The sequence below is a fragment of the Vigna angularis genome, chromosome 11 (genome assembly GCF_016808095.1).
Source record: "Vigna angularis cultivar LongXiaoDou No.4 chromosome 11, ASM1680809v1, whole genome shotgun sequence".
Classification (NCBI taxonomy): Eukaryota; Viridiplantae; Streptophyta; class Magnoliopsida; order Fabales; family Fabaceae; genus Vigna; species Vigna angularis.
Genome location: NC_068980.1, coordinates 1550445 through 1577557, shown reverse-complemented (window position 1 = coordinate 1577557; position 27113 = coordinate 1550445). Strand labels below are relative to the sequence as shown.

The following is a 27113-nucleotide window of genomic DNA, read 5'->3' as shown; positions in this document are numbered from 1 at the left end:
CCTTAAGTAAAGTTAGAAATACACTAGACGTTCGTCCAATCAATACCCAGTGAATTAGTAATGTTAGGTGTTCGTCCTTAATCAGATGAAATTTATGGCGTTCGGTCTTAGTAGATTAGAGATTGTAAGTGTTCGTCCCTGATTCGGTATGCTATCCTGAGCGTTCGGTCTTAGTAGAAAGTATAAGCGTTCGTTCTTAACTTGATAGTGTTAAGTGTGAATCTTAAGCGTTCGTCCTCCCAATATGAGTATAGTGTTTGTCCTTCAAATATGAGTATATCGTTCGACCTTTATTTGATTCTGGTGGTGAGCGTTCGTTCTTAAGTATTGAAGTGAGCGTTCGGCCTGTTCTATAGCGCTCGTCCCACAGCGTTCGTCCAGAGAAGTGTTCTGCTTGTTGTTAAGCGTTCGTCCCGTAGCGTTCGTCCAGTTAGGCCTGTTGTTGAGCGTTCGTCCTATAGCGTTCGTCCAAAACTATTTTGTGACGTTCGGTTAAATTGTGTTCGTCCTGGTGTACGGATTTGACGTACGTCCAAATTAGGGTTCGGTTTAAATGCTTAGAAAACGACGTTCGTCCAGTAACGTTCGTTCCAGAATGGGTTAAGTGAATAGTGATCTTCCAAATAGTATTTTACAAATATGTTGAATTTTAAGTTCCTTTGCTTTCGGATTGAATTATGTGTACTAATGTTTGGAATATTATCTATGACATGAATTATGTGAATGTATGAGATATGTTGGAATTGTTGGGATAATATGGTGGTATCTGATTTTTCATAATTGGGGTTAAGGTTCAAAGTAACAGTAAGTTATGTTATTTAAATATTTCGGTTGCAATTTATAAATGCATGTTCATGTAATCAAGATTGGTTGAAAGAGTATGGTTATAAGTGGTTTATGATGTACATTGTTGATCCAAAAGAAATATCATGAGATTTAAAATGGTCGGATTGAATCGGAAATTTAGATCTCTCGGTGGGATCAGTTGGTGTATTGAATGAATGTAAGAGGCTTCCATATGGGGGGTTATCCCTACACTCCAACGGTCTTTCATTCTCACTTAGAGAGGATTGACGCGTGTGGTGGGAGTAGAGGGAGGTCCCAGGGTAGGCGCTATCACTGGAGGTCTATTCCGCGGTAACGGACTAACCTTGTGTATGGTCGGGTGAAACCCCTCGGCAATGGCTTTGCAAAGCAGTAGAGGCCATCACAAGTGCACAACCCGCCCCAGCTCTACATACATTCTAGTCCGGACGAGTCTGTCTATGAAGTAACGAGTCGGTCTATAAAGTAACAAGTCGGGGTATAAAGTAACAAGTATTGTAATGTTAGTCTACCATGTTTGAATGACTTTTGCATGTCGTGTAAGTAGGTGAATTGTGGTTTAATGAGTATGCTCTAATTGTTCTCTTATACAAATCTAAGTATGATTATATGAAATACCTATGTTATATGTATAACATGCTTTTATATCCAGCTCACCCTTGCATTGTTTTTGTTATGTGCTGTTTGGGTATGTTTCTTTGGCGATGATCATCCACTTGGATGGGAGCAGACGTTGTCGAAGAGATTCCCTTGGAGCAAGAGTTAGAGGTTGCTGATATTGCAGGATAGTCTTCTTAGAATTTCTTGATTAAACACTCGTAGTGTTTAATCCTTTCAAATGTTCAAGTTTAAATTTTCAGTTTCTTTTATTTCTGGATGACTGTAATTTCACATTTAATTACACGTCATACTCCGACTGTTCTCTATATTTGAATGATAATGTCCATTATTATATAATATTGATTATTATATAATCGGGATGTTACAATACCCACCACCATGTCTGCTGCCCAATAGAAGATAATGCTGATGGAGGCTTCCTAGTGGTGCTTGGAGCACGTTCAGCAATGGTGGAGAGATCCACTTCCAAAAATGCAGCCGCCCCTCCTTTTTCTTCCAGGAACGTGCCTCCCTTTGCCCCACCACTTTCTTCTTCTTTTTTTTTTAAATATGCATGGTCCTTACATTCTCCCCAACAACAAAATTTTCGTCCTCGAAAATTAGGCTTACCCAAAACAAGTTGATATACGTCTCTCTCATCTTGTCCTCTAACTCTTAGGTAGAGTTGCCATACCACAACTCATATAGCAAACTTATCTGGACAGTTCCCACCGTTTAAAGAGCTCATTAGGACAACTCCCACCACACACAAAGAGACAATTCTAGATCAACATACATAACACATCTCACACCAAAAACAGGTCAAAACTACACTTACTCACATAGCAAGAGATCCTTTCCAATTGAATGTTTCTTACTCCCAAAATGTGGCAAAAACCGCATACTATAATTTTTTTTTTTTAACCGATACTATAGAAGGTTCCGGTATGCGTGACCGGAACTGTGGACACAGTGAGGTTCCTTGGCTATAAAACAATATGCTAGCCGCGTTGGGCGACATTTCGAAACGTTGAGATTTTAGAGTATCTGAGAGAGATCTGAGCACAGAGAGTTCTGAGTATGGGAGCTTGCGAGATCTGAACCCCTGAGAGTTGGAGATCGGAGATCTTGGACGTGAGATCGGGAGCCCTTTCTAGCCAAACTCAATCTTCCCGTTCCAAGGTTTTGCTCCGCCTCGAGTAAGTACTTCTTTTCTCTTATTTCTTTCTTTCTTTTACCCAGCTTCTCCTTCTTCTTTACTTCTTCCTTCTTCTCTTTCCTTTCTTTTCCTTGCTTCCTTTCACACACTATTTCTTTTCTGAGCTTTTATTACTCGCACTTACATTCTACTTTCTTCTTTACTTTCCGTTTTGTTATTTTCACTTCTGCTCCTGCATTTACTTTCTTCTTCTTCTATTTTCCTTTTATTAACTAAAATCTAAGAACACACTGCCTTAACAAAGATAAGGGGTATATCGGCTGGAAACCAGACGTTAATCTCCCCTCGATTGAGGGTATGGCAGAGACAATCGGGTAGAACAACGCCACGTACCCCATAAAAACAGAAAACTTAAAAAGAGGAATTTCATTTGTATGAACCGAACATGGACAATAATGGACAAAGACAAATGGACATAGATCCGTTTAGGAACATTTGCGAGGACCGTGAAACATACCAGAGACTAGACACCGAAACAACAAAGACCGCCTGGACGAAGTAAACTTAAAAGGAACCAAAACAAATCAATAAACACTGACGATTTTTGTTTTGTTCTCTTTATTTTATGCTTTAGAAACACTTTGAAAGGAAGGATGAGTGAGATGGAGATGGAGAGGTACACCGGTCAGCGGTGGAAACCTACTGATGATCAGGTCAAAATGATGACCAATATCTTCAACTACGGGGTCACACATCCCAGCAGAGCCCAAGTCGTCGAGATTGCATCTCGACTCAGGGCCTTTGGAGAAGTCAGTGAATATAATGTACACTGCTGGTTCAACAATCATGGTAACCGGGTCAGGCGCTGGCAAGCGGAATTAGACCCCACTGGCACCGTATTTTCTCAGATGCCGCTGTACATGTATGGTAAGAACCCTAATTACCACTATTTTCATTTTTATTTAAATTATATTATTCTTCCCCTTCTATCGTTTACACAATTTTTTTTGTTTGAAGAATATGGCTGGGTAATTATGAGGGCGCCGAGGCTGCTGAATTTGTTTCCCGTTCCGATCATCATCGACGATGACAGGGACGAACGACAAATCCCTCCACCCATGCTTCTCACGTTCCGAACCAGAGCTCCCTCGACGGAGCTCTCCCTTAGACCACCACAACCCGTTCGAGAATTTTTCCATTAAATTTTTATTTTTATTTTTGTCTGTAACTTAACGATCACGAGTGATCGAATCCCGAACACCCTTTATTTGCTTTTGTTTATTTGCCTTATTTGCGTATTTTATGGACTGTAATATTTAACGATTACGTATGATCGACTCTAGAACATCTTTATTTTAATTATGCATTATAATATTTATCTGCCCTGCTAGTTATATATTTTTCTAACGATTTATTTACAGGTTAACGTCTTACCAAACTCAAGAATATCAGAAGAGAAAAACTTCACAGAAACACAACCACCTGTTTGTAATTTTTATTGTATTTATTTAAAATATATATATATATGTACTTGTTCATAAATTCATATAAATTAATTTATTACAAAATTTTGAAATTTGACTCAGAGTTATTCTCAACTATTATTATTTTTTTTTTTATTTTTTTTCAGGCCCAAACGAAAAACATAATAAGTTATCAATGAGTTTGAAACGCATGAAAATTATGTCTAAAATTGATCAAGATTTTAACAATGCTACAATACTCGATAAGGTAAACAGAACACGAATTTGCCCCAATTTTAAAACAACCTTTGTGTTCGTAGACTCCAATTTAATCTATAGGATTTCACATTAAGGCAAAAATAACAAAGTATTAATGAACTTTGAAAACACAAAACACATGTTTAACACAACCTGAACTGGGTGAAACTGAAAAATTAGATTGGCTCACAATGACATTGAAAACAAAAGACATATGAACGGGAGCTGAAATCTGGTTTAGACACATAGAGGTTGATAACCCAAAAATGATACATGTTAATGAAATGAATAAATGTTCAAGGTTGAGCGTGACTGGATTAAGACATTAACTTGATGACAAAAACGGTTTAAACAGTGTTTAGGCTTAAACACGAGCGATGGACCAAACACAACACATCATCTAGGTTAAGACAGGGAGAATTAAATTCATAATGGATAACAAATTTTATTTATTTATTTTATTTTATAAGTAACCGAAGTCATGGTGTACAATCAGAGCAAGTGCTCGAACCTGTATGCATACTCAGTCCCAACCTATTTCCTGGTATTAACTGAAGGAATTCAATCTCCAGGTCATACCTTACACTGTACGGAAGTACTCATCATATGATACCTCGTCCTCATCTGGACATCTCTTAACACTACAAATTCTCTCAATGTCCTTAAACCACTTATCAGCTTCATTCGAACTGTAGTTCCATCAAACCGGGCTGGATGATGTTGTAGAAAGTCTTCCAAGTTCCACTCTTGGACCGGAATAACAGAAGAGAAAACACCCTGAACGAAAACTGCCCAGAATTACTCCAAGCTAAGCACGCTTAACCATGGAGTTCTTATGGGTCAGGCTACCGAAAAGCAAATGCATTTTGGTGATATGAGTAGTCAAATCAATTCCTTTAAGTTATCCTTCAACTGTATAGTCCCATACCTACACAGTCTCCAAATCCCTCTCATTCCGGTGTATGTTCGATTCATCCATGTACCCCTTCCACCCGAAGCTGCCAGGAGCCGCTCCTTGTCTGTGCCCCCTGCACCATGCCTCTTGCACCGGCGTCACTCCCCGCCCTCGTCTCCGTGCCCGGGTGTCACATGCCCACCAGCTTCCGTCTGGTTCGTCCTCGAACCACACCGTACTGGGAGAGGCTAGGCTCTGATACCATTAATGTAACATCCCAATTATATAATAATTAATATTATATAATAAAGACGTTAACATCCAAATATAGAGAACAGTCGGAGTATGACGTGTAATTAAATGTGAAATTACAGTCATCCATAAATAAAAGAAACTGAAAATTTAAACTTGAACAGTTGAAAGGATTAAACACTACAAGTGTTCAATCAATAAATTCTAAGAAGACTACCCCACAATATCCGCAACCTCTAGCTCTTGATCCAAGGGAAACTCCGCGACAACATCTACTCCCATCCAAATGGATGATCATCGTCAAAGAAACATACCCAAACAGCACATAACAAAAACGATGCAAGGGTGAGCTAGATATAAAAAGCATGTTATACAATTTAAAGTGATATACAAAAGTCAATCATACATGGTAAATCAATATCACAAGACTTATTACGTTAAACCCCGACTTATTACTTTATATCCCGACTCGTCCGGACCAGAATGATTACCGAGCTATGGCGGGTCTTGCACTCGTGGTGGCTTTATGGAACTTGAGCACTCCCGCCTGGTGAAACTTTGGGCACTCCCGCCCGGCCACAATCACGAGGTTAATCCGTTATCACTCACCTTGGATCATATGGAAGCATCCAAGACTAGGACCTCCTGCTACTCCTCACCACATGTTCAATCCTCTCTACATGAGAAGAAAGACCATTGGAGTTTCAGGATGACCCCCAAAACTGAGCTACCATGTAATCATTCTATACAACCCCAAAACACCACCATGTATCCTCTCCTTGAGGATCATGGAATTACGTCCATGAATCATATTGTTACTTTGAAAATTAACCACAATTATGAATAATCAGATACCTCCATATTAACACAACAAATCCGACATATTTCATACATTCACATATTTCATGTCATAGATAATATTCCAAACATTGGTACATAATTCAATCCAAAAGCAAAGGAACTTAAAATTCAACATATTTGCAAAATACTATTTGGACGAGCACTATTTACTGGACACTATTCGGACGAACGCTCACTCACAAAAGCAGGCCGAACGCTCAGTTTGGACGAATGGACGAACGCTCAGTTTGGACGAATGGACGAACGCTCAGTTTGGACGAATGGACGAACGCTCAGTTTGGACGAATGGACGAACGCTCAGTCACTGAAACTTAAGGTCGAACGCTTAGTCGAGCAAATTGGACGAACGTCCAATTTGGCTCGGACGAAAGCACTCTGCAGCCTCTCGCGCTCGAGCGCGACATGCTGTGCGCGACAGATGCAGAATGCAGAATTCTGCAGAATTCTGCAGATTTGAGGTCATAACCTCTCTTACCATTTCCAACCCTTTCTAATTAACTTCTAACACCCTTAATTCATGTTTTATACTATATTGGACTTACCTAATTGATTATAACCGTTCCTTATTCAATTCTTAAAGGATTCATACTCAAATTTAACCATAAACACCAATTTTCATAACTTTGATACTCAAAATCCAATTCTACCACTTTACACCTATTTTGATCAATTTGATGATTCTAACAAGTCATAATACAGTGGGTGAAACTGTTCCAAAGGCTCAATAACACTCTAGACCCCAAATGCTCAAAATTACTACCTCACTTCCTCTCCAAATGACTAAAAAGCTATGAAATTCCAATTTCCTTCAATTCCAAAGCATACAAGATTACATACATGGATCAACACATCAATTTCAATCCAACCATACATACAACCACAATTTTCCAGCATCCTACTCATGCAACCACTATCAACATCCAGAAAATCCAACTCCCCTTACCTCTTGAAGACCTCCTAGCAATCTTGAATGCAGTAAAGCTCTGGACGTTCTCTGCCTCACCTCTGGATGTAACACCCAACACTTCACTTGAATCTACCTGCCTCAAGCTTGCAGCTGCAACGTCGGACGACCTCTACCTCACTTCTCCCAAGTCTGCAGCAAGCTTACTCTCTTCTCCAGATGCAGCATCCAACCTCCTTCACTCCCTGATTTCCCTTTTTAAGAAGAAAGACACGTTGCTTCTCACAGCCACTGCTCAGTGCTATGTCCACCAAGGAAGGAGATGATGGTGTTCTCATGGTGCTTGGAGCACTTTCAAAGTGGGAATACCCACCACCATGTCTGCTGCCCAATAGAAGATAATGCTGATGGAGGCTTCCTGGTGGTGCTTGGAGCACGTTCAGCAATGGTGGAGAGATCCACTTCCAAAAATGCAGCCGCCCCTCCTTTTTCTTCCAGGAACGTGCCTCCCTTTGCCCCACCACTTTCTTCTTCTTCTTTTTTTTAAATATGCATGGTCCTTACATCATCTAATTCATATATGCCAGGTTGACTGAGTAAAGCAAGACACAGTATGATATAGAACAAGTCCTGTGTTTAAAACATCATTTATTGATAGTTGAATATTTTATTTAACTTGAACTATGTTATCTGATTTCCCCATCTTAAAATTTTAATAGTAATAAAAAAAAGGATGATCAATAATTTAAAAAAATTTATGAGTAAAGTAATGAGATATATACATAATTTAAAAATTAAGTAGTAACAACTCTTCATAGTAAAAAAATTGAGTCTTCTAATGAAAATTAACTTAAACAGTGGCCAAAAAACATATAATCTATATCTGTTAATATATTTATACGATAATTTATTTTTTGGTGTTCTCAATTTTCTTGAGTGTTGGTTTTTAGTAACTATTTTTTCAAACTCAAATAATTATTTATAATAAAAAATAATTTTCAATTCATTATATATATATATTATTTTAACTACTGAAAATATATGTGTATTATTTTTTTATGATAATAAAAAATAATAAAATTATTATTAATATTATAATCATGAAATAATAATATTTATAATTATATTATAAATAAATTTTATTTATTTTGTAGATAGCTTTATAATTAAAAATATACTAAATTTTAAAAAATGTGAAATATTAAAAAATAGTTAAATTTTAAAAACAGTTACTTAAAGTATAAAATTAATAGATTTTAATTTAAAAAACTATTTAAAATATAAAATTGAAAAAAATTATAGAAATTTCTTTATATATAAATATAGATAAGTATAATAATTTTTTATCATAATAATAAAAGAAGAAAAAAAATTAAGTTGAAAAGGGAAAATGAAGGAAAGGGAGCAAAGAGAGGTGGCGTGGGAGTGGGGGTTTTATCAGGGCTAAGTCTAAAACCCTCTTCAGTTAAATGGCCCAACTTTCAAAGTTTCGAAACGTTCTTCTTCTCCCCCGTCATTCCTCCTCTCCCCTTTTTCTCTCCAAACCCTTCAATGTCCAATTCCGTTCTCTCCTAACCGTTATCGCCTCCTCCAAACGACACCGTGACATCCCTCCTCTCCGCAGGAAAAGCACAACGCCGACACCAATGGAAGTGAACGAATCCAGCTTCAACAAAAGAAGGGCCGAGGGCAGAGACAGTGGCGACGCCCCCAGGAAGAACCTCCAACTCAAAGTTCGCAAGCTCAACCCTATCAATACCATCTCATATGTTCAGGTATTAAACTTCCTCTCTAAATTTTCTTTCCTCTTCCAAAACGGTTACTTATTTTGCCTAATTACAATTTTGCTTTCCTCTGCTTTCAATCACAGATACTGGGGACTGGAATGGATACTCAGGATACGTCTCCTTCAGTCCTGCTTTTCTTCGACAATCAAAGGTTTATATTCAATGCTGGAGAGGTAACTCCAAACCATAACTCCTCTTTTCTTCAGCTTCATATTATTATCTGCTTTTCTATCTCTGCGTCGAGGCTTGTGTTTTACATTCCATCTTCTATTCAGGGATTGCAAAGGTTTTGCACAGAGCATAAAATTAAGTTATCAAAGGTATCCTATATCTTTAGCTTCATCTCGTAAAAATATAGTTTGTTTCTTCTCTTACTGTTGTTCATCTTTCTTCAGATAGATCACATATTTCTTTCACGCGTCTGTTCTGAGACTGCCGGTGGCCTTCCAGGTGTGTATTGGACTGTCGATAACCTTACGGTTTTAGTCATGATCCGTGTTGTGTATTGCATATCACGTCTTTTTTTTTTCTTTAATAATGTAGTGTTTTCTTTGACGTGCAAATTGCTTCTTCTTTACTGGTAAGATTGGTGATTCAACTAGAGGGCTTTTTTTTTTTTTTTTTTTTTCAACTCACAGGTTTACTGCTTACTTTGGCCGGCATTGGAGAAGAAGGGATGTCCGTAAGTAGCATTTAGCTTCCTTTGATCTTCCATTCTCTTCATATATATTTCTTATAATAAATAGTTTCTTTCAATTTGTAGCTTAATATATGGGGGCCTTCAGACCTTAAGTATTTAGTAGATGCCATGAGATCTTTTATTCCCAGTGCTGCCATGGTTCACACAAAAAGCTTTGGGCCTATCTTCAATACCGATGGATCCACTGTGCCACGTCAAAGCAAGCTTTTGGACCCCATTGTTCTTATTAACGATGAGGTGGTCAAAATATCAGCCATAATCCTACAACCAAATTTCGTTGAAGGTCTGACAACTTCTGAAAGCTCTTCAGAGAAGAGGATGGACCAAAGTCCAGATACCCTTGATTCCCCCAATGGCAGAAAATTACCTGCTTCAAAACCTGGTGATATGTCTGTGGTATACGTTTGTGAACTTCCTGAAATCAAGGGAAAGTTTGATCCAGAGAAAGCTAAGGCTCTTGGGCTTAAACCTGGGCCCAAGTATCGGGAACTGCAACTTGGAAACTCGGTGAAATCTGATCACCAGAATATCATGGTTAGTCTCAAAACTCCACATTATTTACCTAAAGCAGAGTATAAGCACATTTAGAAAAATAATTAGAATTTGAGACAGCTTTCAATCTGTTCAAGAAATGCATTTGTTTATTTTAATTTAATGTTGGGCTTCCGTACCTTGTAAAGTAACTTCTTTTCTGTTACAACCTATAATAGGTTCATCCAAGTGATGTCCTGGGTCCTTCTGTTCCTGGCCCCATAGTACTTCTTGTGGATTGCCCAACAGAATCCCATTTGGAAGCATTATTTTCTGAACAATCACTTGCTAGTTATTGTGATCAAACAGACAACCTAGCACAGGCTAGTAAGATTGTCAATTGTGTAATTCATCTAACTCCTGCATCTGTTGTGAGTTGTTCAAATTACCAAAAATGGATGAACAAATTCAGTTCTGCACAACATATCATGGCTGGACATGAAAAGTAAGATGCTTGTCTTTCTGGAGAGTCTCTTTTGTGGTTCTCCTGCCTGCATTATCACTGATTAAACCTGGTTGCTCGTTCTCTTTGCAGGAAGAATGTAGAGATTCCTATTTTGAAAGCTAGCGCAAGAATTGCAACACGACTTAATTACTTGTGTCCTCAGTTCTTTCCAGCTCCAGGATGTGGGTCCGTTCCTAATAATAGCTCAAAATTCGGCTCTCTTGCTTTAAATGAGGTTTGTCTCATGATACAAGGTGAAATTTGATTGACAAAGGCAATTAAGACATAAACCATTCTAACTAAATTGTTTGATTTGATTCCATTGCAGTGTTCTTTTTCAGATCTTTCTGAAGTAATTTCTGCTGAAAATCTTCTTAAGGTATGAAACATTGATGTGGTCTGGCCACCTGTCCGTTAACTTATTTGTTCTCAAAGAAGTAAAAAATAAAGCCTTTGGAGTCTGATAGGCTAATTAATGTACAGGCTCAAATAACTTTCTAAGTAAACATTTCTGGTGGTCCAACATTTTTGTATTCATCACTTAGAAAGAACATAAGAGTGATATTCTTCTTGTCAAGTCCTAGTGGAGACTAGTTCATCATGGACCTGATCACGAATTTAAAACAAATATATTGAAGCAAGTTCTTAAGACTCCAATTTTTCATGTGTAATCATTTGAGCATGTTTCTTTTGAAGACTCTCACGATCTTTTTTAATTGTTATCTTTGATTTGACCTACTTTGCCTAAATGGAGCTTCTCTTAATCTTCTGACATGACCAAATCACTTTAGGAGATTTCTTATCATCTTTTCCTTGATAGTGCTGCACCAATTATCCCCCAGATACATTTGTCAGCAGTGGTCACGTTAGGACTATAGTTTCAATTAATTGATCTTTGTCTATTCCTTTTGCCAAGTTTATATATTGATAGATGTACCACTCTGCTGTACAGTTTACTTTGCGTCCGTATGCTCATCTTGGGTTGGATAGATCTTGTATTCCTACTACAGTGTCTTCCTCAGAAATCATTGATGATTTACTGTCAGAGATTCCAGAGGTTTCTGAAGCAGCTAATCATGTAAGTCAGCTCTGGCAAGAATGTAGTCAGACAAAGGACGACTTAACTCCTGTGGTGGATCATAATATGATGATTGAAGAACCATGGCTATGCGCAAATAGTATTCCTGCTTGTCTGGAAAATATAAGGAGAGATGACTTGGAGATAGTTCTTCTAGGAACCGGTTCATCCCAGCCATCAAAATACCGAAATGTTAGCTCAATATATATAAATCTTTTTTCGAGAGGAGGTTTGCTCATGGATTGCGGTGAAGGAACCTTGGGACAACTTAAAAGAAGGTAAGTCTATCCATATAATTAACATTCATTCATCTTTTGATATGAACTATTGGTTGATGTATCCCTTGGAAACAGATATGGTGTTACTGGTGCTGATGATGCCGTGAGAACTTTAAAGTGTATTTGGATCTCCCATATTCATGCTGATCACCATACAGGCTTGGCTAGGATTCTTGCTCTGCGCCGTGATTTACTGAAGGGGGTACCTCACGAACCAGTTCTTGTTGTTGGACCTAGACAGCTTAAGAGATATTTAGATGCATACCAAAGACTTGAAGATTTAGATTTGCTGTTTCTTGACTGCAAGCACACTACAGAAGCTTCATTGGATGCTTTTGAGGATGATTTCCAAGGAAATTCAGTTAATTCTCAGACTCTGAACAACAACAATGGGGACCTTATTGCATCAAAAGTTGATTCAACTTTGTTTGCCAGAGGATCCCGTATGCAAAGCTTTTTTAGAAGACCAGGAAGTCCTGTTGACAAAGATGTAGTTTCTCCTATCCTAAAGAAATTTAAGGAGGTAATCCAGGAAGCTGGTCTTAAGGCCTTGGTTAGTTTCCCCGTTGTACATTGCCCTCAGGCATTTGGTGTTGTTTTAAAAGCAGAAGAGAAGACTAATAGTGTTGGAAAAGTGATACCTGGCTGGAAGATTGTATATTCTGGTGACACGAGGCCCTGCCCAGAGCTAATAGAAGCGTCTCGTGGTGCAACAGTTCTTATACACGAGGCAAGTAATTGCTTGATCTTGTTTTAGCTTTTGACGGTTATTTAGCATTTGCTGGAATTATCATAAAAGGATGAGGAATGAGATCACTTTAGGAAGTATGTTGTCTTAAGTGTTCTACTATTCCCTTGTTAAAGCTAAGGTGATTATAGTCGATTTCAAACATTAGCGATCCTAGTCATATTTCTGATCCAACAATATGATAAACACAACAAGCTATAAATCTAGAAGTTTTTGGCCCTTTGGTAAATCTTTGCCAAACCAACCGTCTTTCTCATTAATTCTTACATTAGAATTTGTATCCTTGTTTATTCTTTTGCGTTTAATTACGTAGTTGTTTTTTGGATCGAAAAATTACATGTTTCTTAGATCTTTTATATATGAAAGTGATAGTCTTATGATATTTTTACTTCAATTCTTTCTGCAATGAATTCTTTAATCCTAATAATATATATTATCGTCGACGTTAATGTATTTCCTTCAACATTGGCTTTTCGTAATGCAATCACTAGTGAGGCCGCATTTAATTTTTCTATTTTAATTGCAGGCAACTTTTGAGGATGCCATGGTAGATGAGGCTATAGCAAGAAATCACAGCACCACAAACGAAGCCATAGAAATGGGACAGTCTGCTAATGCATATCGAACCATACTGACTCATTTCAGCCAAAGATATCCTAAAATTCCAGTGTTCGATGAAGCACACATGCATAGAACATGTATTGCATTTGACATGATGAGTGTCAATGCAGCTGATTTGTCCGTGCTTCCCAAGGTTCTTCCATATTTGAAATTGCTTTTCAGAAATGAAATGTCGGTTGACGAGTCAGATGATGTAATTGAGGCTTTGACTTCAGGTTCTTGACAAAATGACCCATTCATTGTTGTATTATTTTTATTTCTAATTATGATTATACCCATATAACAGGCCGTACAATAATATGGTAGCGTTTGTTTAGGGAGTACGGTCTGAATGCCTTCTAATAATTTGTTCAGGCATGTGCCATTGACAAAATTATTTGTGGAAGTTCATTTAGCATTGTATTTAACAAAATTTGTTCCTCTTTAGTTCTGGCAAAAACAAAGTCATCTCGTCCCGTCTCTCTCGCACATGTTTAGCTTGATTATTTTTTATATTTATTTATTCATTTTATTACCTTTTTTTGTATTTTGTTTACACCATTAACAGATACGTCCATGTGCTTTTCATTCAGGAACCCTTATGATTTTAACTCAATAAGATATTGGTTCTTAAGAACTCACAAACCTAAATAAATAAATAAACACTCACTTTTAAAACTAAATTGAAAAATAAAATCAAAACTTAAGTTTGTGAATTATTAAAATTAAAGTTTTAGTTAGTATGTATTCTCATACCAAAAACGGTTTCAAACAGTTAAATTCTTATTGAAAAAAAAATTATTTATCCCCATATTTCTTTTGTATATGGAGAAAAGTATACATACAACATGAGAGGTTAAAACTCTAAAATTAATGGATAATTAATGGTATCAATTGAGTAAAAAGTTTAAAAAAATTATATTCCATAGATATATGTTATTACTAGTAAAAAAAAAGTACTCCATCCTTTATCTAGTAGGGTTTCGATATGTTAATAATTTTTTATTAAATAATTTAATTTACGTTTTAGTTAAACGTTTTATTATTAAAAAAATATTGTCAAATAATTAAATGTTCGTGAAAAAAAAAAGTGGTTGTTAATTTTTTTTTCCCTTCTCATTATAGTATGGTGAAAGTGGAAAATGAAATTCATTTTGAGTAGACGAATAAGGCGGGGCGAACGCTAGTTACGGTGGTGAAATGGTCCCAATCAACAACGTTAATCTGATTCTGTGGTCCGCCCCAACCGCTTTCTCTCCAAATCTTAACCACAACCACATTACAGTTACTGTTTTTGTCTCTGTCTCTCTCGCTCTGTAATTTTTTTCACATCCCCTCGTTTAGTCCGTCTCAACAACCAGCGATATGTCCGATGAAGACGACGCTACCACTTCCCACAGTTCTTCCAAGAAACCCATATGTGTGTTCTTACTTGCTTTCGGTTACATATATAAATGCGACTTTTAATTTCTTTGTATTCCGTGTTAACCAAGTTTATGTAAATTTCACGGGCAGCTTCAAACAATAGTACATTCAACAAATAAAAAAAGTAACAATTTTTTACTCTCATTAAACTGCCCATGCCTTTGTTACGATGGTTTGTTTGGAGTTTGAAACATTTTTCAATGCTTTGTTCAGTTATTTGTAAATTGTAAGGCCAATTGCTCAAATGCCAAGTTTGCACCAAAATATGGAGGACTTGAATTTCATGGACAAAGTTGTGTTTGCATTTATTATCGCTCATAATATGATCTTAGTTTTGGTTTCTTGTAGATACGGAATTCTCACAGCAAGAACTTCCAGAATGGAAACCAATTTTAACACCGGGATGGGTACGGCGTTCAACGCAAACTTGTCTCACTGTTTTTGCAAATGTTCTTCTAACAATTGATTGGCTAGTTTATCTTTGCTTTCTCAGGTTATTGCCACACTTTTTGCCGTTGGAGTCATATTCATCCCTATTGGTCTTGCAACTGTGTTTTCATCAGAGAGTGTAACATCTCGTATACATATAACATACTTACATAGCGTGAAATGGATTTGGTGCTGAAGCTGAATGTTTCATTGATAAATGAAGAAATGCTGATGCATGCAGGTGGAGGAAATTGTAATACAATATGATGAGAGTTGCCTTCCTAGCTCACATGTCAACGATCCAATGGCATATATTCAAAGCCATACCACCAACAAGACCTGCGTCACCAAATGGACTGTGAGTACACTTCCTCTGTAAGAAAACATGTTCAATTTTGTTAAACAAATTTCTCCAACCTATTTGGCACCAGAGACTTTTTTCTTTTCCTTCACTATTTTCTTAACTACAGTTCCTCGTTTGATACTTGTTTGAAAACAGTTTTTTTGCAAGTTTACAGGTTGAGCATAGAATGGAAGCTCCTGTTTATATCTATTATCAGCTCGACAATTACTATCAGAACCATCGCAGGTTTGTATCTACATTTTGCAGAAGATTCATCTTCCGTATAAAAAATTCATATAAGGCCATATTTCGGCATAATTGATACTGCTATAAAATCGTATCAGTGACTGTTCAAATTAGCAAGAACTCTTAGCATGGAAAGCTATTAACATGTTCTTTATCCATAAGATGACATGGTTTTTGGGTGGTTGTTGAAGATATATGAAGAGTAGAAACGACAAGCAACTGTGGAGCAAGGCAGAAGAGGGGGAAACATTGAACTGTTATCCTGAAGACATGACGAAGGAAAAACAGCCAATTGTTCCCTGCGGCCTCATTGCATGGAGCATCTTCAATGACACATACGAATTTGTATCCAAAAACAAGAACTTGACGGTGAACAGAAAGGACATTGCATGGGGGAGTGACCGAAGGTTCAGATTTGGCTCTGATGTTTATCCAAAAAACTTTCAGAGGCGAGATTTGATTGGAGGTGGACACCTCAATGAGAGTCTACCAGTAAACGCATATATTTATTCCTTTTAACTATTGTTACCTTGCTTTGCCTTTTGCCTTTTCTTTAACCTTTGTGTTGTGTTATGGCTTGCATGCATAGTTGAGGCAGCAAGAGGATCTCATAGTTTGGATGCGAACGGCTGCACTACCCACATTCAGAAAACTCTATGGGAAGATAGAGGTTGATCTTGAAGCGAAGGATGAGATAGAAATAGTCATAGAAAACAACTATAACACGTACATGTTTGGAGGGACAAAGAAGCTGGTTCTCTCAACCGCAACTCTTATGGGAGGAAGAAATCCCTTTGTAGGGACAGCATACCTTTTCATTGGTAGTCTCTCCTTGTTCTTCACTATAGCCTTCATACTTCTCTATGTCATCAAGCCAAGGTAATATCATATCATATGGATCTACCCTTTTTTCAGTTATGTGCAAAGATCATGATTTTGCAGAGGCAGTTTCCCATTACACCACAAACTTGTAATTTCAAACTGAAATTTTTGGTGATGTTAATTGCAGGCCTCTTGGGGATCCATCTTATTTGTCTTGGAACAAAAATCCAGGGGGTATGATCAAATGACAAGCCATGATTCATCTTTCACTCTTTGTTTGGTCTTGGTTACTTTACCAACTAGAAAGTCAGAGTGTATATAAACGTTTCTCTTTGTTTTATATTTTGGCTCTTGTTTCTCATGAAGATGACTCCTACTCAACTCTCTCGGGGTGACTGATCGGTTTGAGGGAGTCATCTACAGAATACACGTTAGAATTTTACTCTGGATGTCTAAAGTAATGTGATTATGAAAGCGTAAACATTACCACAAAATTAAATCTCTATTTGTAGAGTTTATAAGAATCTAGCCAATTAATTTATCATTTAATGGTCATTAATATATGTCTTAACCCATCATCAATAGTCGTTACCGTATTGATTGCAGTCAAACTATTATCGTGACCAAACGACATTGAAATCATTTTATGTAACCCGACCCTTTGGTCCAGTGGACTTGGTTAGCTGTCGTGCCTTACCGGGCGGGTCGGGTGTACCCATATAGTAACAGCTCTGTTCATACTTCTGTTAGAAAACAGGGTTACAGGTACTCTAGATTTGAGTAACGAGGTAAGCACGGGCCTTAATAGTAGATGTACTTTTTATAAATAAGGACTACGGTTAAGTTTTTGTAAAACATTGATTACGTTTTGTATATGTAATGAGTTAGCAGAAGGACTGTTGTGAGAATTAAATAACCAGTGAATTAGTTTGAATGTTTATTCTATTCAATATGGAATAAATATGCAAAAACAAGTTAAGTATTTTAATTTCTTATTAACAATTTAAAATCCATGGTCAATCTATATTTTGGCATAGAAACTAATTTTCATAATAAATTAATTATGTTTATAAATATAATAGTATTATCTCGTGACAGATTAGTTGTTTAACAATGCCTTAAATTATTCATGAGAAGGTCTATCTAAATTTATAAAGCTATTTCCAAAATAAATAAATAAATAAATAGTTTGTTACTGGAAAAAGAAAAACAATTTTAGGCCATTTGGCTAACATCTATGGACCCAATTCATAAAAGAAACTCACCTGACTAACACTTCCATTTTCAAACTTGCAAGAAAAAAGCTAGATGGAGTGGCAGTTAAAAATAGTACAACAGAGAAAACAAAAACATTTTTCATGATCAATACTGAGCCACAGTTAGCTGGTTAAAGTTGGAGGCTAATGATGATATATACTCTGTGTTGTGGTGAATATGATGTCAGTGGCAGTTGGTGAATTTTTCTGTAACCACTGCCATCTATTTGTGTTTCTGCACATTTATTTGTTCTTTTCCTCAGCAATTGCCTAACCAAATTTAAGTGAGAATTATGATGTCAAATTCCAGAGGGTTTGGTGAGCCATTTTATGATGGGAGCTTCAAGGAATTCCTACAATACAACATCTAATTAATGTCATAGGTGAGATGACTCACCAAAAAAACTTGGAGTAGAAAAAGCATATGTCCTTCTCTCTTAATTTCCTTCAAATCACTGTATATTATTCTTCTTCCATACGTCTGAGGAAGAAGGTAAAAAAAACTTAAATTTCCTCACATAAAAATATCAAATACAATCAAATATTGATAGAGGAAAAGATGAAAAATATCAAATATCAAACCTAACTCTGGTATAATTTGTTAGAGGAAAAGACGAAAAATTAGAAAAGAAAAATCAAATCTCCTTATTTAAAAAATATCAAATATAATAAAATATTTATAGATGTTTCTCAAATAAAATTGCATTGTAAATTTCTGTACACCCTTTTTAATCATAAAACTTTCTAGATTGTAATAAAACCATATAATCCATATAATAGGTGCCAAACCTTTTATTTATCACATTCACATGCTTGTACTTCAAATTCCAACAAAATAAAAAAAATCTGTTTAACACCCCATCGCACTTTCCAGTCTCCTTCACATGTCATAATCTTAAAAGGACTCTCCATTTATGCGCTATGGTATTTTCCTGCACCAAAAAACTCTGCCACAATTTTTATTGGTTAAAGTATTGTTTCACAAGTTAGCATGGATAAAGAGACTAAAACCATTAGCAATCTGTATAAAAACTGCATTGATGTAATAAAAGTCCAAATTGCAGAACTAAAGGCAAAGAAAAGAAAGACGAGCTCCATAAAAGTTGTTGATAGTTAGAGTAAAGCAGCAAGTAATGCCGCATCTAACAAAGTATATGTCCATGGCCTGCCAATGTACCAATGCTTCTGAGTTATTTAATGCATAAATGTGAAATCTCCATTTTCAACCATTGCAATAAACGAAGTAATAGCCAACATCTACCACCTTCCAATCAGTCTTCACACCACACCAACTTCATTCACAATTCATAACCACAAAGCCACCACGATCTTTCTTTTGGTCGAGAGCAAGAGAAGATCAATGATCATTTACCTCATCGATCAATGGATGACTCCAACTCACCCCATCCAAACGCATCCTTTGCTTTTAGATCAACACCCACAACTCCTCAGAACAACTTCTCGAGAAGCCATTCTACAAAAGAAACACCTTTCTCAAACATTCCTAACTCCCCACCACGCCTCTCTTGCCCTACTCTTTCTCGCAGCCTTCAAAACTCTCCTATTTCATCTCCTTTTCATCCCCATCATCACTTCTCTCCTCCTTCTCCTACTAAACTCTCTGATTCTGACCCTCAAACCACTTACCATTGTGCCTCTTCTGTCCTCAGAAACGATGGCCAGATCCTCTCCATCGCCTTCTCCTCGAACGGCTTGGTCTACACTGGCTCTGACTCCAACTTTCTCAGAGTTTGGAAGCTCCCTGAGTTCACCGAATGCGGCCAACTCCGGACCAAGGCTTGCAGGGTGGTCGCTCTCGAAGTCTCCAATGACACCGTCTATGCAGCCTATGGTGATGGCAAGATAAGGGTGTGGAGAAGAACTTGGGATAAGGTTCTCAAGCATGTCCGATTGGCTACCATCCCTAAGGCACTCGGCTATGTCCGCAGCTACATCGCCGGCAAAGACAAGACAGTAAGTATATATCTGCTACGTTTGTCAGTGTTTTATGTGCCCCCACGTGCTTCTCCTTCTATCCTATCTACACCATCTCATCAACCGCCTCTGGTATACATTAAAAATGCTGTTTAAATATGGCCTTATCTTAGTGACTCCTAACAACAAGTATTTACATACGAATTTCTTATGATTATCTTTTCCCTGCAAACTAGTTATCGGAAAAAGGATAAACCTTTGTTGATTATTTGGCTTAACAGATGCACAAGGGGATAATCACGTCAATGGCAATCAACACGGCGGAGGACATTCTATACACTGCTTCACTGGACAAAACGGTGAAAGTGTGGCGAATCTCAGACCTGAAGTGCATAGAGACCATAAAGGCCCACCCTGAACCGATAAACGCCATGATCGTGGCTGATGATGGGGTCCTATACACAGCCTCGGATGATGCCACGGTGAGAGTTTGGCGTAGAAACTTTTGCAGCCATGACCAGCCTCATTCTCTGACGGTAACCTTGCACGCCAAGTACTCACCCGTGAAGGCCCTGACACTGACCCCAGATGCCGGAATATTGTATGGTGGGTGCACCGATGGCTACATACACTACTGGCTAAAGGGTTGGTTTGCAGGACAGTTACAATACGGAGGGTCGATCCAAGGGCACACACATGCAGTGATGTGTCTGGCGAGTGTGGGCAAATATGTGGTAAGTGGGTCAGCTGACTCGACGAGCAGGGTTTGAGGAAGAGAAGCAGATGGGCAACACACGTGTCTGGCAGTTCTGGTGGGTCACAGAGGACCAATTAGGTGTGTGACAGCATTCATGGGAGGAAGATTGGTGGAAGATAACCAAGATAGTTGCACCATTTGCACTGGTAGCCTTGATGGGGTCCTCAAGGTCTGGCGTGTTACTCATAAGACTCTTAATAATCACTGTTCATCGCCACCCGGGGCTCCCACCAAGTATTTTGAACTCTACAAGCATCTTTGATCAATATTACTATCACTCTTTTTCTTTTTTACCTTTCTACTCTTCTTTCTTTGCATTCTTCAAGCTTCACACAACGTAACTGTTAGTTTCAAATTTTTGTACAGTCGTTAGGTTATTCAATATCTTAAAATCATAGATATATATAATTAGAACTTACTAAATCTTACTCTGCCAATATTATTTTTAAATTTTTGAATTTACAATCAAGTTTCTTAAATTTTGAAAGTGTACCATATAGACAATGAATTTTGAAAGTGTACCGTATAGATTCACCAGTCAACGCAATCCGGTAGGTTAATCTCCTAAAATCTCCTAAACAGTGTAGAACGATCGCTCATCAGTGTTAATAATCGTTTGATATCTCACACACACTGAGGATATTACACTCAGTTTAATTAACAATGTTTAGCTTATAAAATATTAGGTTGGAACCGATGAGTTTTAATAAGAAGGTTTATTTCAAAATCTATAAATATAAAAATAAAATAATAAAATATGTAATTATATTTATTGAATATTTAAGATTTAAACGTGATAACTAATTGATATAACTAAAAATTGAATTAAGTTCGACTTTAAAGAAAACAGACTTAATAAGATATCGTGGAAAGAAAGACCATCCAAAATAAAAAAAATGACCTAAAGTATTAAGATGTGATTCTTAATTCTATATACCGAAACAATACAGAAAGAAAAAAAAAATATTCTTTGACACACTTACATTTTTTTTTACAATTATACGACATTACTTTATTTACTTTTTTTTGAAGTACAAAATTTTATATTTTTATAACCCTTTGTGTTAGGTATGAAATGAATATAAAGTGTGTGATGGTATTATTTCTAAAAAAAATTATGCATTCTTTCGTGAGGTGCTATATATATTCCAGTTGGAATTCCTTTCACGATTGTGATGCTTTTTTGCATGCCATTTTTATGTATCAAAATTCCTTTACTTCATTTTTACCAGTCTTTTCTGAACAAAAATATTCCTCACAACCCATCATTCAAAAGAATAAAACAGAAGCATTTACTTCTTTTTGTTGTATCCCTAACATATATTGAGAACTAATATCAATCCAATATTTGAGTATTGCAGCATATTTATTTTTTGTTTATTGAAAAAAATAGGTTTTATGATGTAATAACAACAGAGAAGTGATCGGTAAGTACATACGTGGAATCAAATAATTAAAAGTAGCACAGAAAATCAGATTGATAGAGACACTTTTTCTTAAAAAGAGAAGGTAAATTTGATGAAAGAATAACATGGTTTAAAATTAACGAGCGACAACATTAATCAAAGAAAAATTATGATTTCAATAAGAATACTCAGAGAAGAATAAAACTGTGTTAATGGTTAAGCTTGTAGTTCTAGTCGTGGTACAGTTTCAACTTTGGTGCGTGAGCTAGAAGAGAGAGAAGATGAAAAATGCCTAAAATAAGACATAATTTAGAAATGCATAGTGTCAGTTTGCTCTGTTAGAAACATAAGAACAACAATGTCTCTTTTTCTATAGATTAGAGCGAAAAATACATTAAGAAAGAAAGAAAAGGTCTTGTTGGTAGAAGAACCTATTGGACATGCGTTGTAATTGTGTTGTGTGATTGCATTTCTAAGGAGCTGTTTGGATTACGACCTCTCCACCTTTTCAGTAACCGGGCAAGGCCGTAACACAGCAAACGCAAAACGCAAAGAATTGAAACGGAGACCAAAGCAGAGAGAAGATAGGCTACGAAGGAATTGGAGCGCCTGCATCCAAACAGAGCTCCCAGACACACCATGGCATAATTTGAACACGCTATTTGCATTGATGATGAAGAATTTATAAGGGTTTGAATTCCTTTAATGGCAGATTACTTTTGAGTTTTCAAGGAGTATTCTTGCCTTTGCACACCATCGTTTTCGTCCCTTCTTTATCAAATAAGGAATAAATCAAAGTACTACGCTTTCACTATTTCTATTCCTGCAAATTCCACCACATTTTTTTTATTCAAATTAATTAAAAATTAATCTATCCCTGTATTACAAGTTCTTCTGAAACAGAAGAATATTTTTCCTTTTCATAAAATTTTCTACAGAAACTCAGACATAAAATTTGAATTTTTTTTAAAATTATTTTTCAATAATTTCTAATCACATAACATAGATATAACACAAGTGTTGTTATTTATTTTTTAAAAGTACTTTACTTGATTATAGATACACATGAGTAACGGTATCATAACGTACCTTTACATTTATTTTTGGCACGAAATATAAAAATAAAATATTTTTTAATATATCTAAAATGTTTTATTTGATACTATTTTTCTTATCTTTTACTTTTTTTAAAAGAAGTGTAAAAAATTATATTTTTGTAATATTTTAGTCTTATGTTACGTGTCAAATAAACTTAAAAATGTAAAAGTGTGTCATTATAAGATTATTTATGCCTATATTATTATTATTTTTTAAATAAATAATATGATAATAATAAAGGACGGGTTTTTACAAAGAGAAGAGAGGGGTGTGTTAGATAGATAGAAAAGGTTATTTATTGATTTAAAATAAGTAAGAAAAAAAAAGAAAAAGAAGAAAGAAAGAATAAGAATGTCATCTCCTCGACCAGTGTTACAGGTACAGAGCACCACCCCAACACACCGCTATCCGAATCTCTCCGCCCCCTCAATGTTGGAGCGCACACTCTCCTCCCGCCGCGTTAACTCCTACGGCGAAGGGGACGCCGAAGCTGGCGGAGGCGCCGATGAATCAAAGACCAAAAAGCACCAACACATTTTCTTCCGCCTAACCACCCGAGCATCCAATTACCTCGCCCGAATCGCCGGTTCCGGTTCCTTCTACCTCCCTTGCATCGTCGTCTCCCTCTTCCTCTTCTTCTGCCTCTCATTCCTCTTCACCTCTCGCGGCTTCGTCTGCATCTCCTCTTCCTACAGACCCGTCTCAAGCACCGCCTTCTTCGACTTCGACGGCATCGACGCGGATTTCGGAGCCCTCGGCGTGCCCTGCTGTAAGTCTCTTTGCGCTGATCTGATCTCTTTCTTCGCTATTTTTTCGGTTTCGTCTGGATCCAGGGGGCAAGTAATTCCTGGTTCCGAGGTGCGGAAGATAAAAAGTAAATAAAATAATTAAATGCTGCGTTCGATTTTCTAGTTCTGGTTCCGGATCCTGGAATTGCTTGTGTTGTTCCTTAATTCTTTGTTCTGGATTTGGCATTATCATAGTACTGACGAAATCCAACCTGTGGTGAAGTGTATGCTATACTGGCCAGCTATTCACAGGTTGTAATGTAGCTGTGCTTTAATTGAATTATCAATTCTGCTAAACATTGCTCTTAAGTTAATCCTTAAGAATTCAATAAAAGGAAAGTTTTGGTTTCAAATAAATGCTCTAATTTCCAATAAAACGTTTCCTTTGTATTATTGAGTACTGTTTCATCTTTGAATTTGGATTTGTCGCCCATTTAATACACAATTTTTACCACATCGCTGTAAGATCTCTAACTCACTTCCTTTCACTGAGGACTTCAATTTGCCAGTGATACGATGATCTCCCAATATTCGGTGGCCCAACGTGCTCTATGTGAACTATTAAGACAGACTGCTATGCTGTTTTAGAATTTAAATTTAAGCCTAAATCACTCTCAAAAGGTAAGTTATGAATTGAAGGTTGTTATTCACTTATAAACACATATCAGTAGTCAATGTCGTATCTCCAATATAGCTTCCTAGAAATCTTTCTATAATTTTCCTGATTGAAAATATAAATATAGGAGTAAATGCATTTAATGTCTTAGAAATATTAACAACATTCAATACTGACTACAGAAAAGGAGGAGGAGCAGGATTAGGTGCGTGATGTAGGGGATAGGGGATTCAGATCTATTCTATTGTTATTAGGTAACGGAAATGTGTGAAGTGTTTGTCGCCAAAATAATATCTAATGAATGAGCATGTCCTTTTGAACACTCTGGAATTGGAGTAAAATTTTGATTTTTAATTTTAACGCTGTTTCTTTCACATCCTTACGTATTTGGAATCATGAAATCACGCAATTGAATTGTTGTTGGATACTTATAAGCTTATCCTTGGTAAAGGCAGATCGAAACATGGTAAAACTGTGGAATGGACATCAAAAGATTTGCTCAAGGGTCTAGAAGAGTTTGTTCCTATATATGAAACCCGGCCAATCAAGAACAACATGTATGGGATGGGTTTTGACCACAGCTTTGGGCTTTGGTTTATTGCCCACTGGCTGAAGCCAAATCTGATGATCGAGAGTGGTGCTTTCAAGGGACATTCCACTTGGGTTTTGCGCCAGGCTATGCCAGACACACCCATTATTTCTCTTTCGCCTAGGCATCCAGAAAAGTACCTGAAAAAGGGACCGGCCTATGTTGACGGAAATTGCACATATTTTGCTGGGAAGGACTTTGTGGATTTTGGGAGTGTTGACTGGCCCAAAGTCTTGAAAGAACACGGAATTTTGGACCTTAGTCGGGTTCTTATATTTTTTGATGACCATCAGAATGAATTGAAAAGGTGACTTACAATATCTTTGAGAAGCAGAATTTTATAATTGAGGATTCCTGATGAAACTGTTATTGATTAGTTCTATTATATTTTATATATGTCCTGAGCAGAGTTGAACAAGCTTTGAAAGCTGGGTTCCATCATCTTGTCTTTGAGGATAACTATGACACTGGTACTGGTGATCATTATTCATTAAGACAGATATGTGATCAATCTTATATAAGAGGTAATGTCAACTCTCAATTTCTAGAATTATTATACTTAATTTTATTTGTTTCAATGAGGACTGTACGTAACTCGAGTTATAGACACTCATCAGTGTTGAATTTCCTCTTGACATATTTGTGAAGGCTTGATATGTTTCAATTATTTAGTATTGATGGCTTTTGGCTAGACTAACTAAATATTAAACTTGAAGGACTGAGATGTGTTGTATTAGATAAATTGAGGGCTTAGAAACACTAGACAGTTTGAGAAAGCAGCAGAAAATGTGGAATTGCATCCGAGTTATTCCTAGAAAAGTGATTTATTCTATGCTAAAAACTTTCTCAATTTATGGTTTTAGTTACAAAAATTTTGCATTGTTGCTTTAATAAGGGCACCATCTAGTTGGAAAGTATTTGGTTGGTGTAAAACAAAATCATAAAACATAATAAATGTACAATTGCAATTATTCAAATCCAAACTAAAAACCATTTCTTAGGCATTGCTGAAATAAATAAATAAATGTAAATCGTTGTCATGGTAAATTACTTTCTTTTATTTTTATATATAACACTATCAAATCTCATTACATTTTAAAAGTGATTCATGAAGAGATCAGTTTCCCTCGGTTTATGAAGAGAGAAGTTTCTATATATTTATATGTTTCTTATAGTTTTATTGTATATAAATGCTTTAAAAGTGTGGATACTTCACCAACACGTATGATATGTATGGCTGAAATATCCTAGAGTATGATATGTATGGCTGAAATATCCTAGAGTATGATATCGAATACAAATACGTGAAACATTTTAGTACCGATGCTTTACAGGTTTCAGATACCTGTCGAATATTCTTTAAGTGGTGTGGAACTAATTTTCTCTATTTTAAAATTTTAATTCATTATTCAATTAGCATTAGGAGCAGTATCTGGTAAGCAATACCTTGATCCATATATAGAAATTCACTTTATTTTTCTCCTTTTGATCTTAGGTGGGGGGCACAGTTGCTTTATAGACAGTGATGAAGCTAGGATCAGGTCAAGAAGGAAGAAACTATGGGAGAAAGCAGTTGATATAGAAGAACTGTGTGGGCCAGATGAAGCATGGTGGGGAGTTAGAGGCTATATGCGGGATAATTTTAATCATAGTAATAAGCCAATATCTTATGCACAACATTTCCAGAATAGCCGGTATGTTGAATCTATTCTTGATGTTTACTGGGAGCTACCTCCAGTTGCTGGTCCTTCTCTCACCCATCAAACCAGATATGATCCTGCTCGTACACCCCCTCCTATTGTTGAAGATGGTCGGTATGGCTTGTTCCAAAGGCTAGGTTTGGCCAACCTTGACAAATCTGTATTTAATGGATACACTCAGATGGTTTATTTAAAGATATCTGAACAATAATTTAGAGCTGTTTAGACAAGGATATGATATAGTGAAGGAAGTTTTGTACCTGTATTATGCATGAATAGATTCTTCTGCCTGATTTGGCATAAGATGTAGTTTTATTAA

At 36.6% G+C, this 27113-nt stretch overlaps 4 protein-coding genes across 7 annotated transcripts; all 4 read left to right on the top strand.

Moving 5' to 3' along the window:
- Nucleotides 1–8611: 8611 nt before the first annotated feature.
- On the top strand, nt 8612–13831 carry LOC108334334 (tRNase Z TRZ3, mitochondrial). Of its 2 annotated transcripts, XR_008246056.1 has the most exons (13): nt 8612–8992; nt 9088–9177; nt 9280–9324; nt 9400–9454; nt 9643–9686; nt 9768–10238; nt 10415–10680; nt 10771–10915; nt 11009–11059; nt 11633–12036; nt 12112–12559; nt 12645–12766; nt 13311–13450. XR_008246056.1 is itself a non-coding variant. In XM_017570113.2 (12 exons), exons 1-12 carry the CDS (start codon nt 8687–8689, stop codon nt 13626–13628), a joined length of 2850 nt encoding a protein of 949 aa, XP_017425602.1. In that variant the 5' UTR covers nt 8613–8686; the 3' UTR covers nt 13629–13831. The 2 variants fall into 2 exon arrangements, 1 of the variants encoding a protein (XP_017425602.1); XM_017570113.2 differs by having other exon boundaries at nt 8613–8992; nt 12112–12766; nt 13311–13831.
- Nucleotides 13832–14532: 701 nt separating this feature from the next.
- Nucleotides 14533–17186, top strand: LOC108333559 (putative ALA-interacting subunit 4). Of its 3 annotated transcripts, XM_017569022.2 has the most exons (8): nt 14533–14804; nt 15158–15216; nt 15303–15377; nt 15480–15596; nt 15757–15827; nt 16019–16319; nt 16417–16706; nt 16837–17185. In XM_017569022.2, exons 1-8 carry the CDS (start codon nt 14750–14752, stop codon nt 16895–16897), a joined length of 1029 nt encoding a protein of 342 aa, XP_017424511.1. In that variant the 5' UTR covers nt 14533–14749; the 3' UTR covers nt 16898–17185. The 3 variants fall into 3 exon arrangements, with proteins under 3 accessions (XP_017424511.1, XP_052726418.1, XP_017424512.2); XM_052870458.1 differs by lacking the exons at nt 14533–14804; nt 15158–15216; nt 15303–15377 and having other exon boundaries at nt 15750–15827; nt 16837–17186; XM_017569023.2 differs by lacking the exons at nt 14533–14804; nt 15158–15216; nt 15303–15377 and having other exon boundaries at nt 15485–15596; nt 15738–15827; nt 16837–17186.
- A 1522-nt stretch (nt 17187–18708) lies between these two features.
- On the top strand, nt 18709–20890 carry LOC108333617 (protein JINGUBANG). The gene is made up of 2 exons (XM_017569088.2): nt 18709–19879; nt 20122–20890. Exons 1-2 carry the CDS (start codon nt 19289–19291, stop codon nt 20608–20610), a joined length of 1080 nt encoding a protein of 359 aa, XP_017424577.1. The 5' UTR covers nt 18709–19288; the 3' UTR covers nt 20611–20890.
- Nucleotides 20891–23390: 2500 nt separating this feature from the next.
- LOC108332308 (uncharacterized) lies at nt 23391–27113 on the top strand. Its single transcript, XM_017567494.2, has 4 exons — nt 23391–23870; nt 24957–25401; nt 25503–25618; nt 26590–27113. Exons 1-4 carry the CDS (start codon nt 23453–23455, stop codon nt 27003–27005), a joined length of 1395 nt encoding a protein of 464 aa, XP_017422983.1. The 5' UTR covers nt 23391–23452; the 3' UTR covers nt 27006–27113.

Bases quoted from the DNA above. Each gene is read 5' to 3' on its own strand.
- LOC108333559 (XM_017569022.2), top strand. From the start codon at position 14,750: ATGTCCGATGAAGACGACGCTACCACTTCCCACAGTTCTTCCAAGAAA. The intron at 16,320-16,416 runs GTAAACGCATAT...TTGCATGCATAG, and splicing joins ACCTCAATGAGAGTCTACCA to TTGAGGCAGCAAGAGGATCT. The intron at 16,707-16,836 runs GTAATATCATAT...TGTTAATTGCAG, and splicing joins CTCTATGTCATCAAGCCAAG to GCCTCTTGGGGATCCATCTT.
- LOC108334334 (XM_017570113.2), top strand. From the start codon at position 8,687: ATGGCCCAACTTTCAAAGTTTCGAAACGTTCTTCTTCTCCCCCGTCAT. The intron at 9,178-9,279 runs GTAACTCCAAAC...TCTTCTATTCAG, and splicing joins TTATATTCAATGCTGGAGAG to GGATTGCAAAGGTTTTGCAC. The intron at 10,239-10,414 runs GTTAGTCTCAAA...AACCTATAATAG, and splicing joins CTGATCACCAGAATATCATG to GTTCATCCAAGTGATGTCCT.
- LOC108333617 (XM_017569088.2), top strand. From the start codon at position 19,289: ATGGATGACTCCAACTCACCCCATCCAAACGCATCCTTTGCTTTTAGA. The intron at 19,880-20,121 runs GTAAGTATATAT...TTGGCTTAACAG, and splicing joins TCGCCGGCAAAGACAAGACA to ATGCACAAGGGGATAATCAC.
- LOC108332308 (XM_017567494.2), top strand. From the start codon at position 23,453: ATGTCATCTCCTCGACCAGTGTTACAGGTACAGAGCACCACCCCAACA. The intron at 23,871-24,956 runs GTAAGTCTCTTT...TCCTTGGTAAAG, and splicing joins AGCCCTCGGCGTGCCCTGCT to GCAGATCGAAACATGGTAAA. The intron at 25,402-25,502 runs GTGACTTACAAT...TGTCCTGAGCAG, and splicing joins CATCAGAATGAATTGAAAAG to AGTTGAACAAGCTTTGAAAG.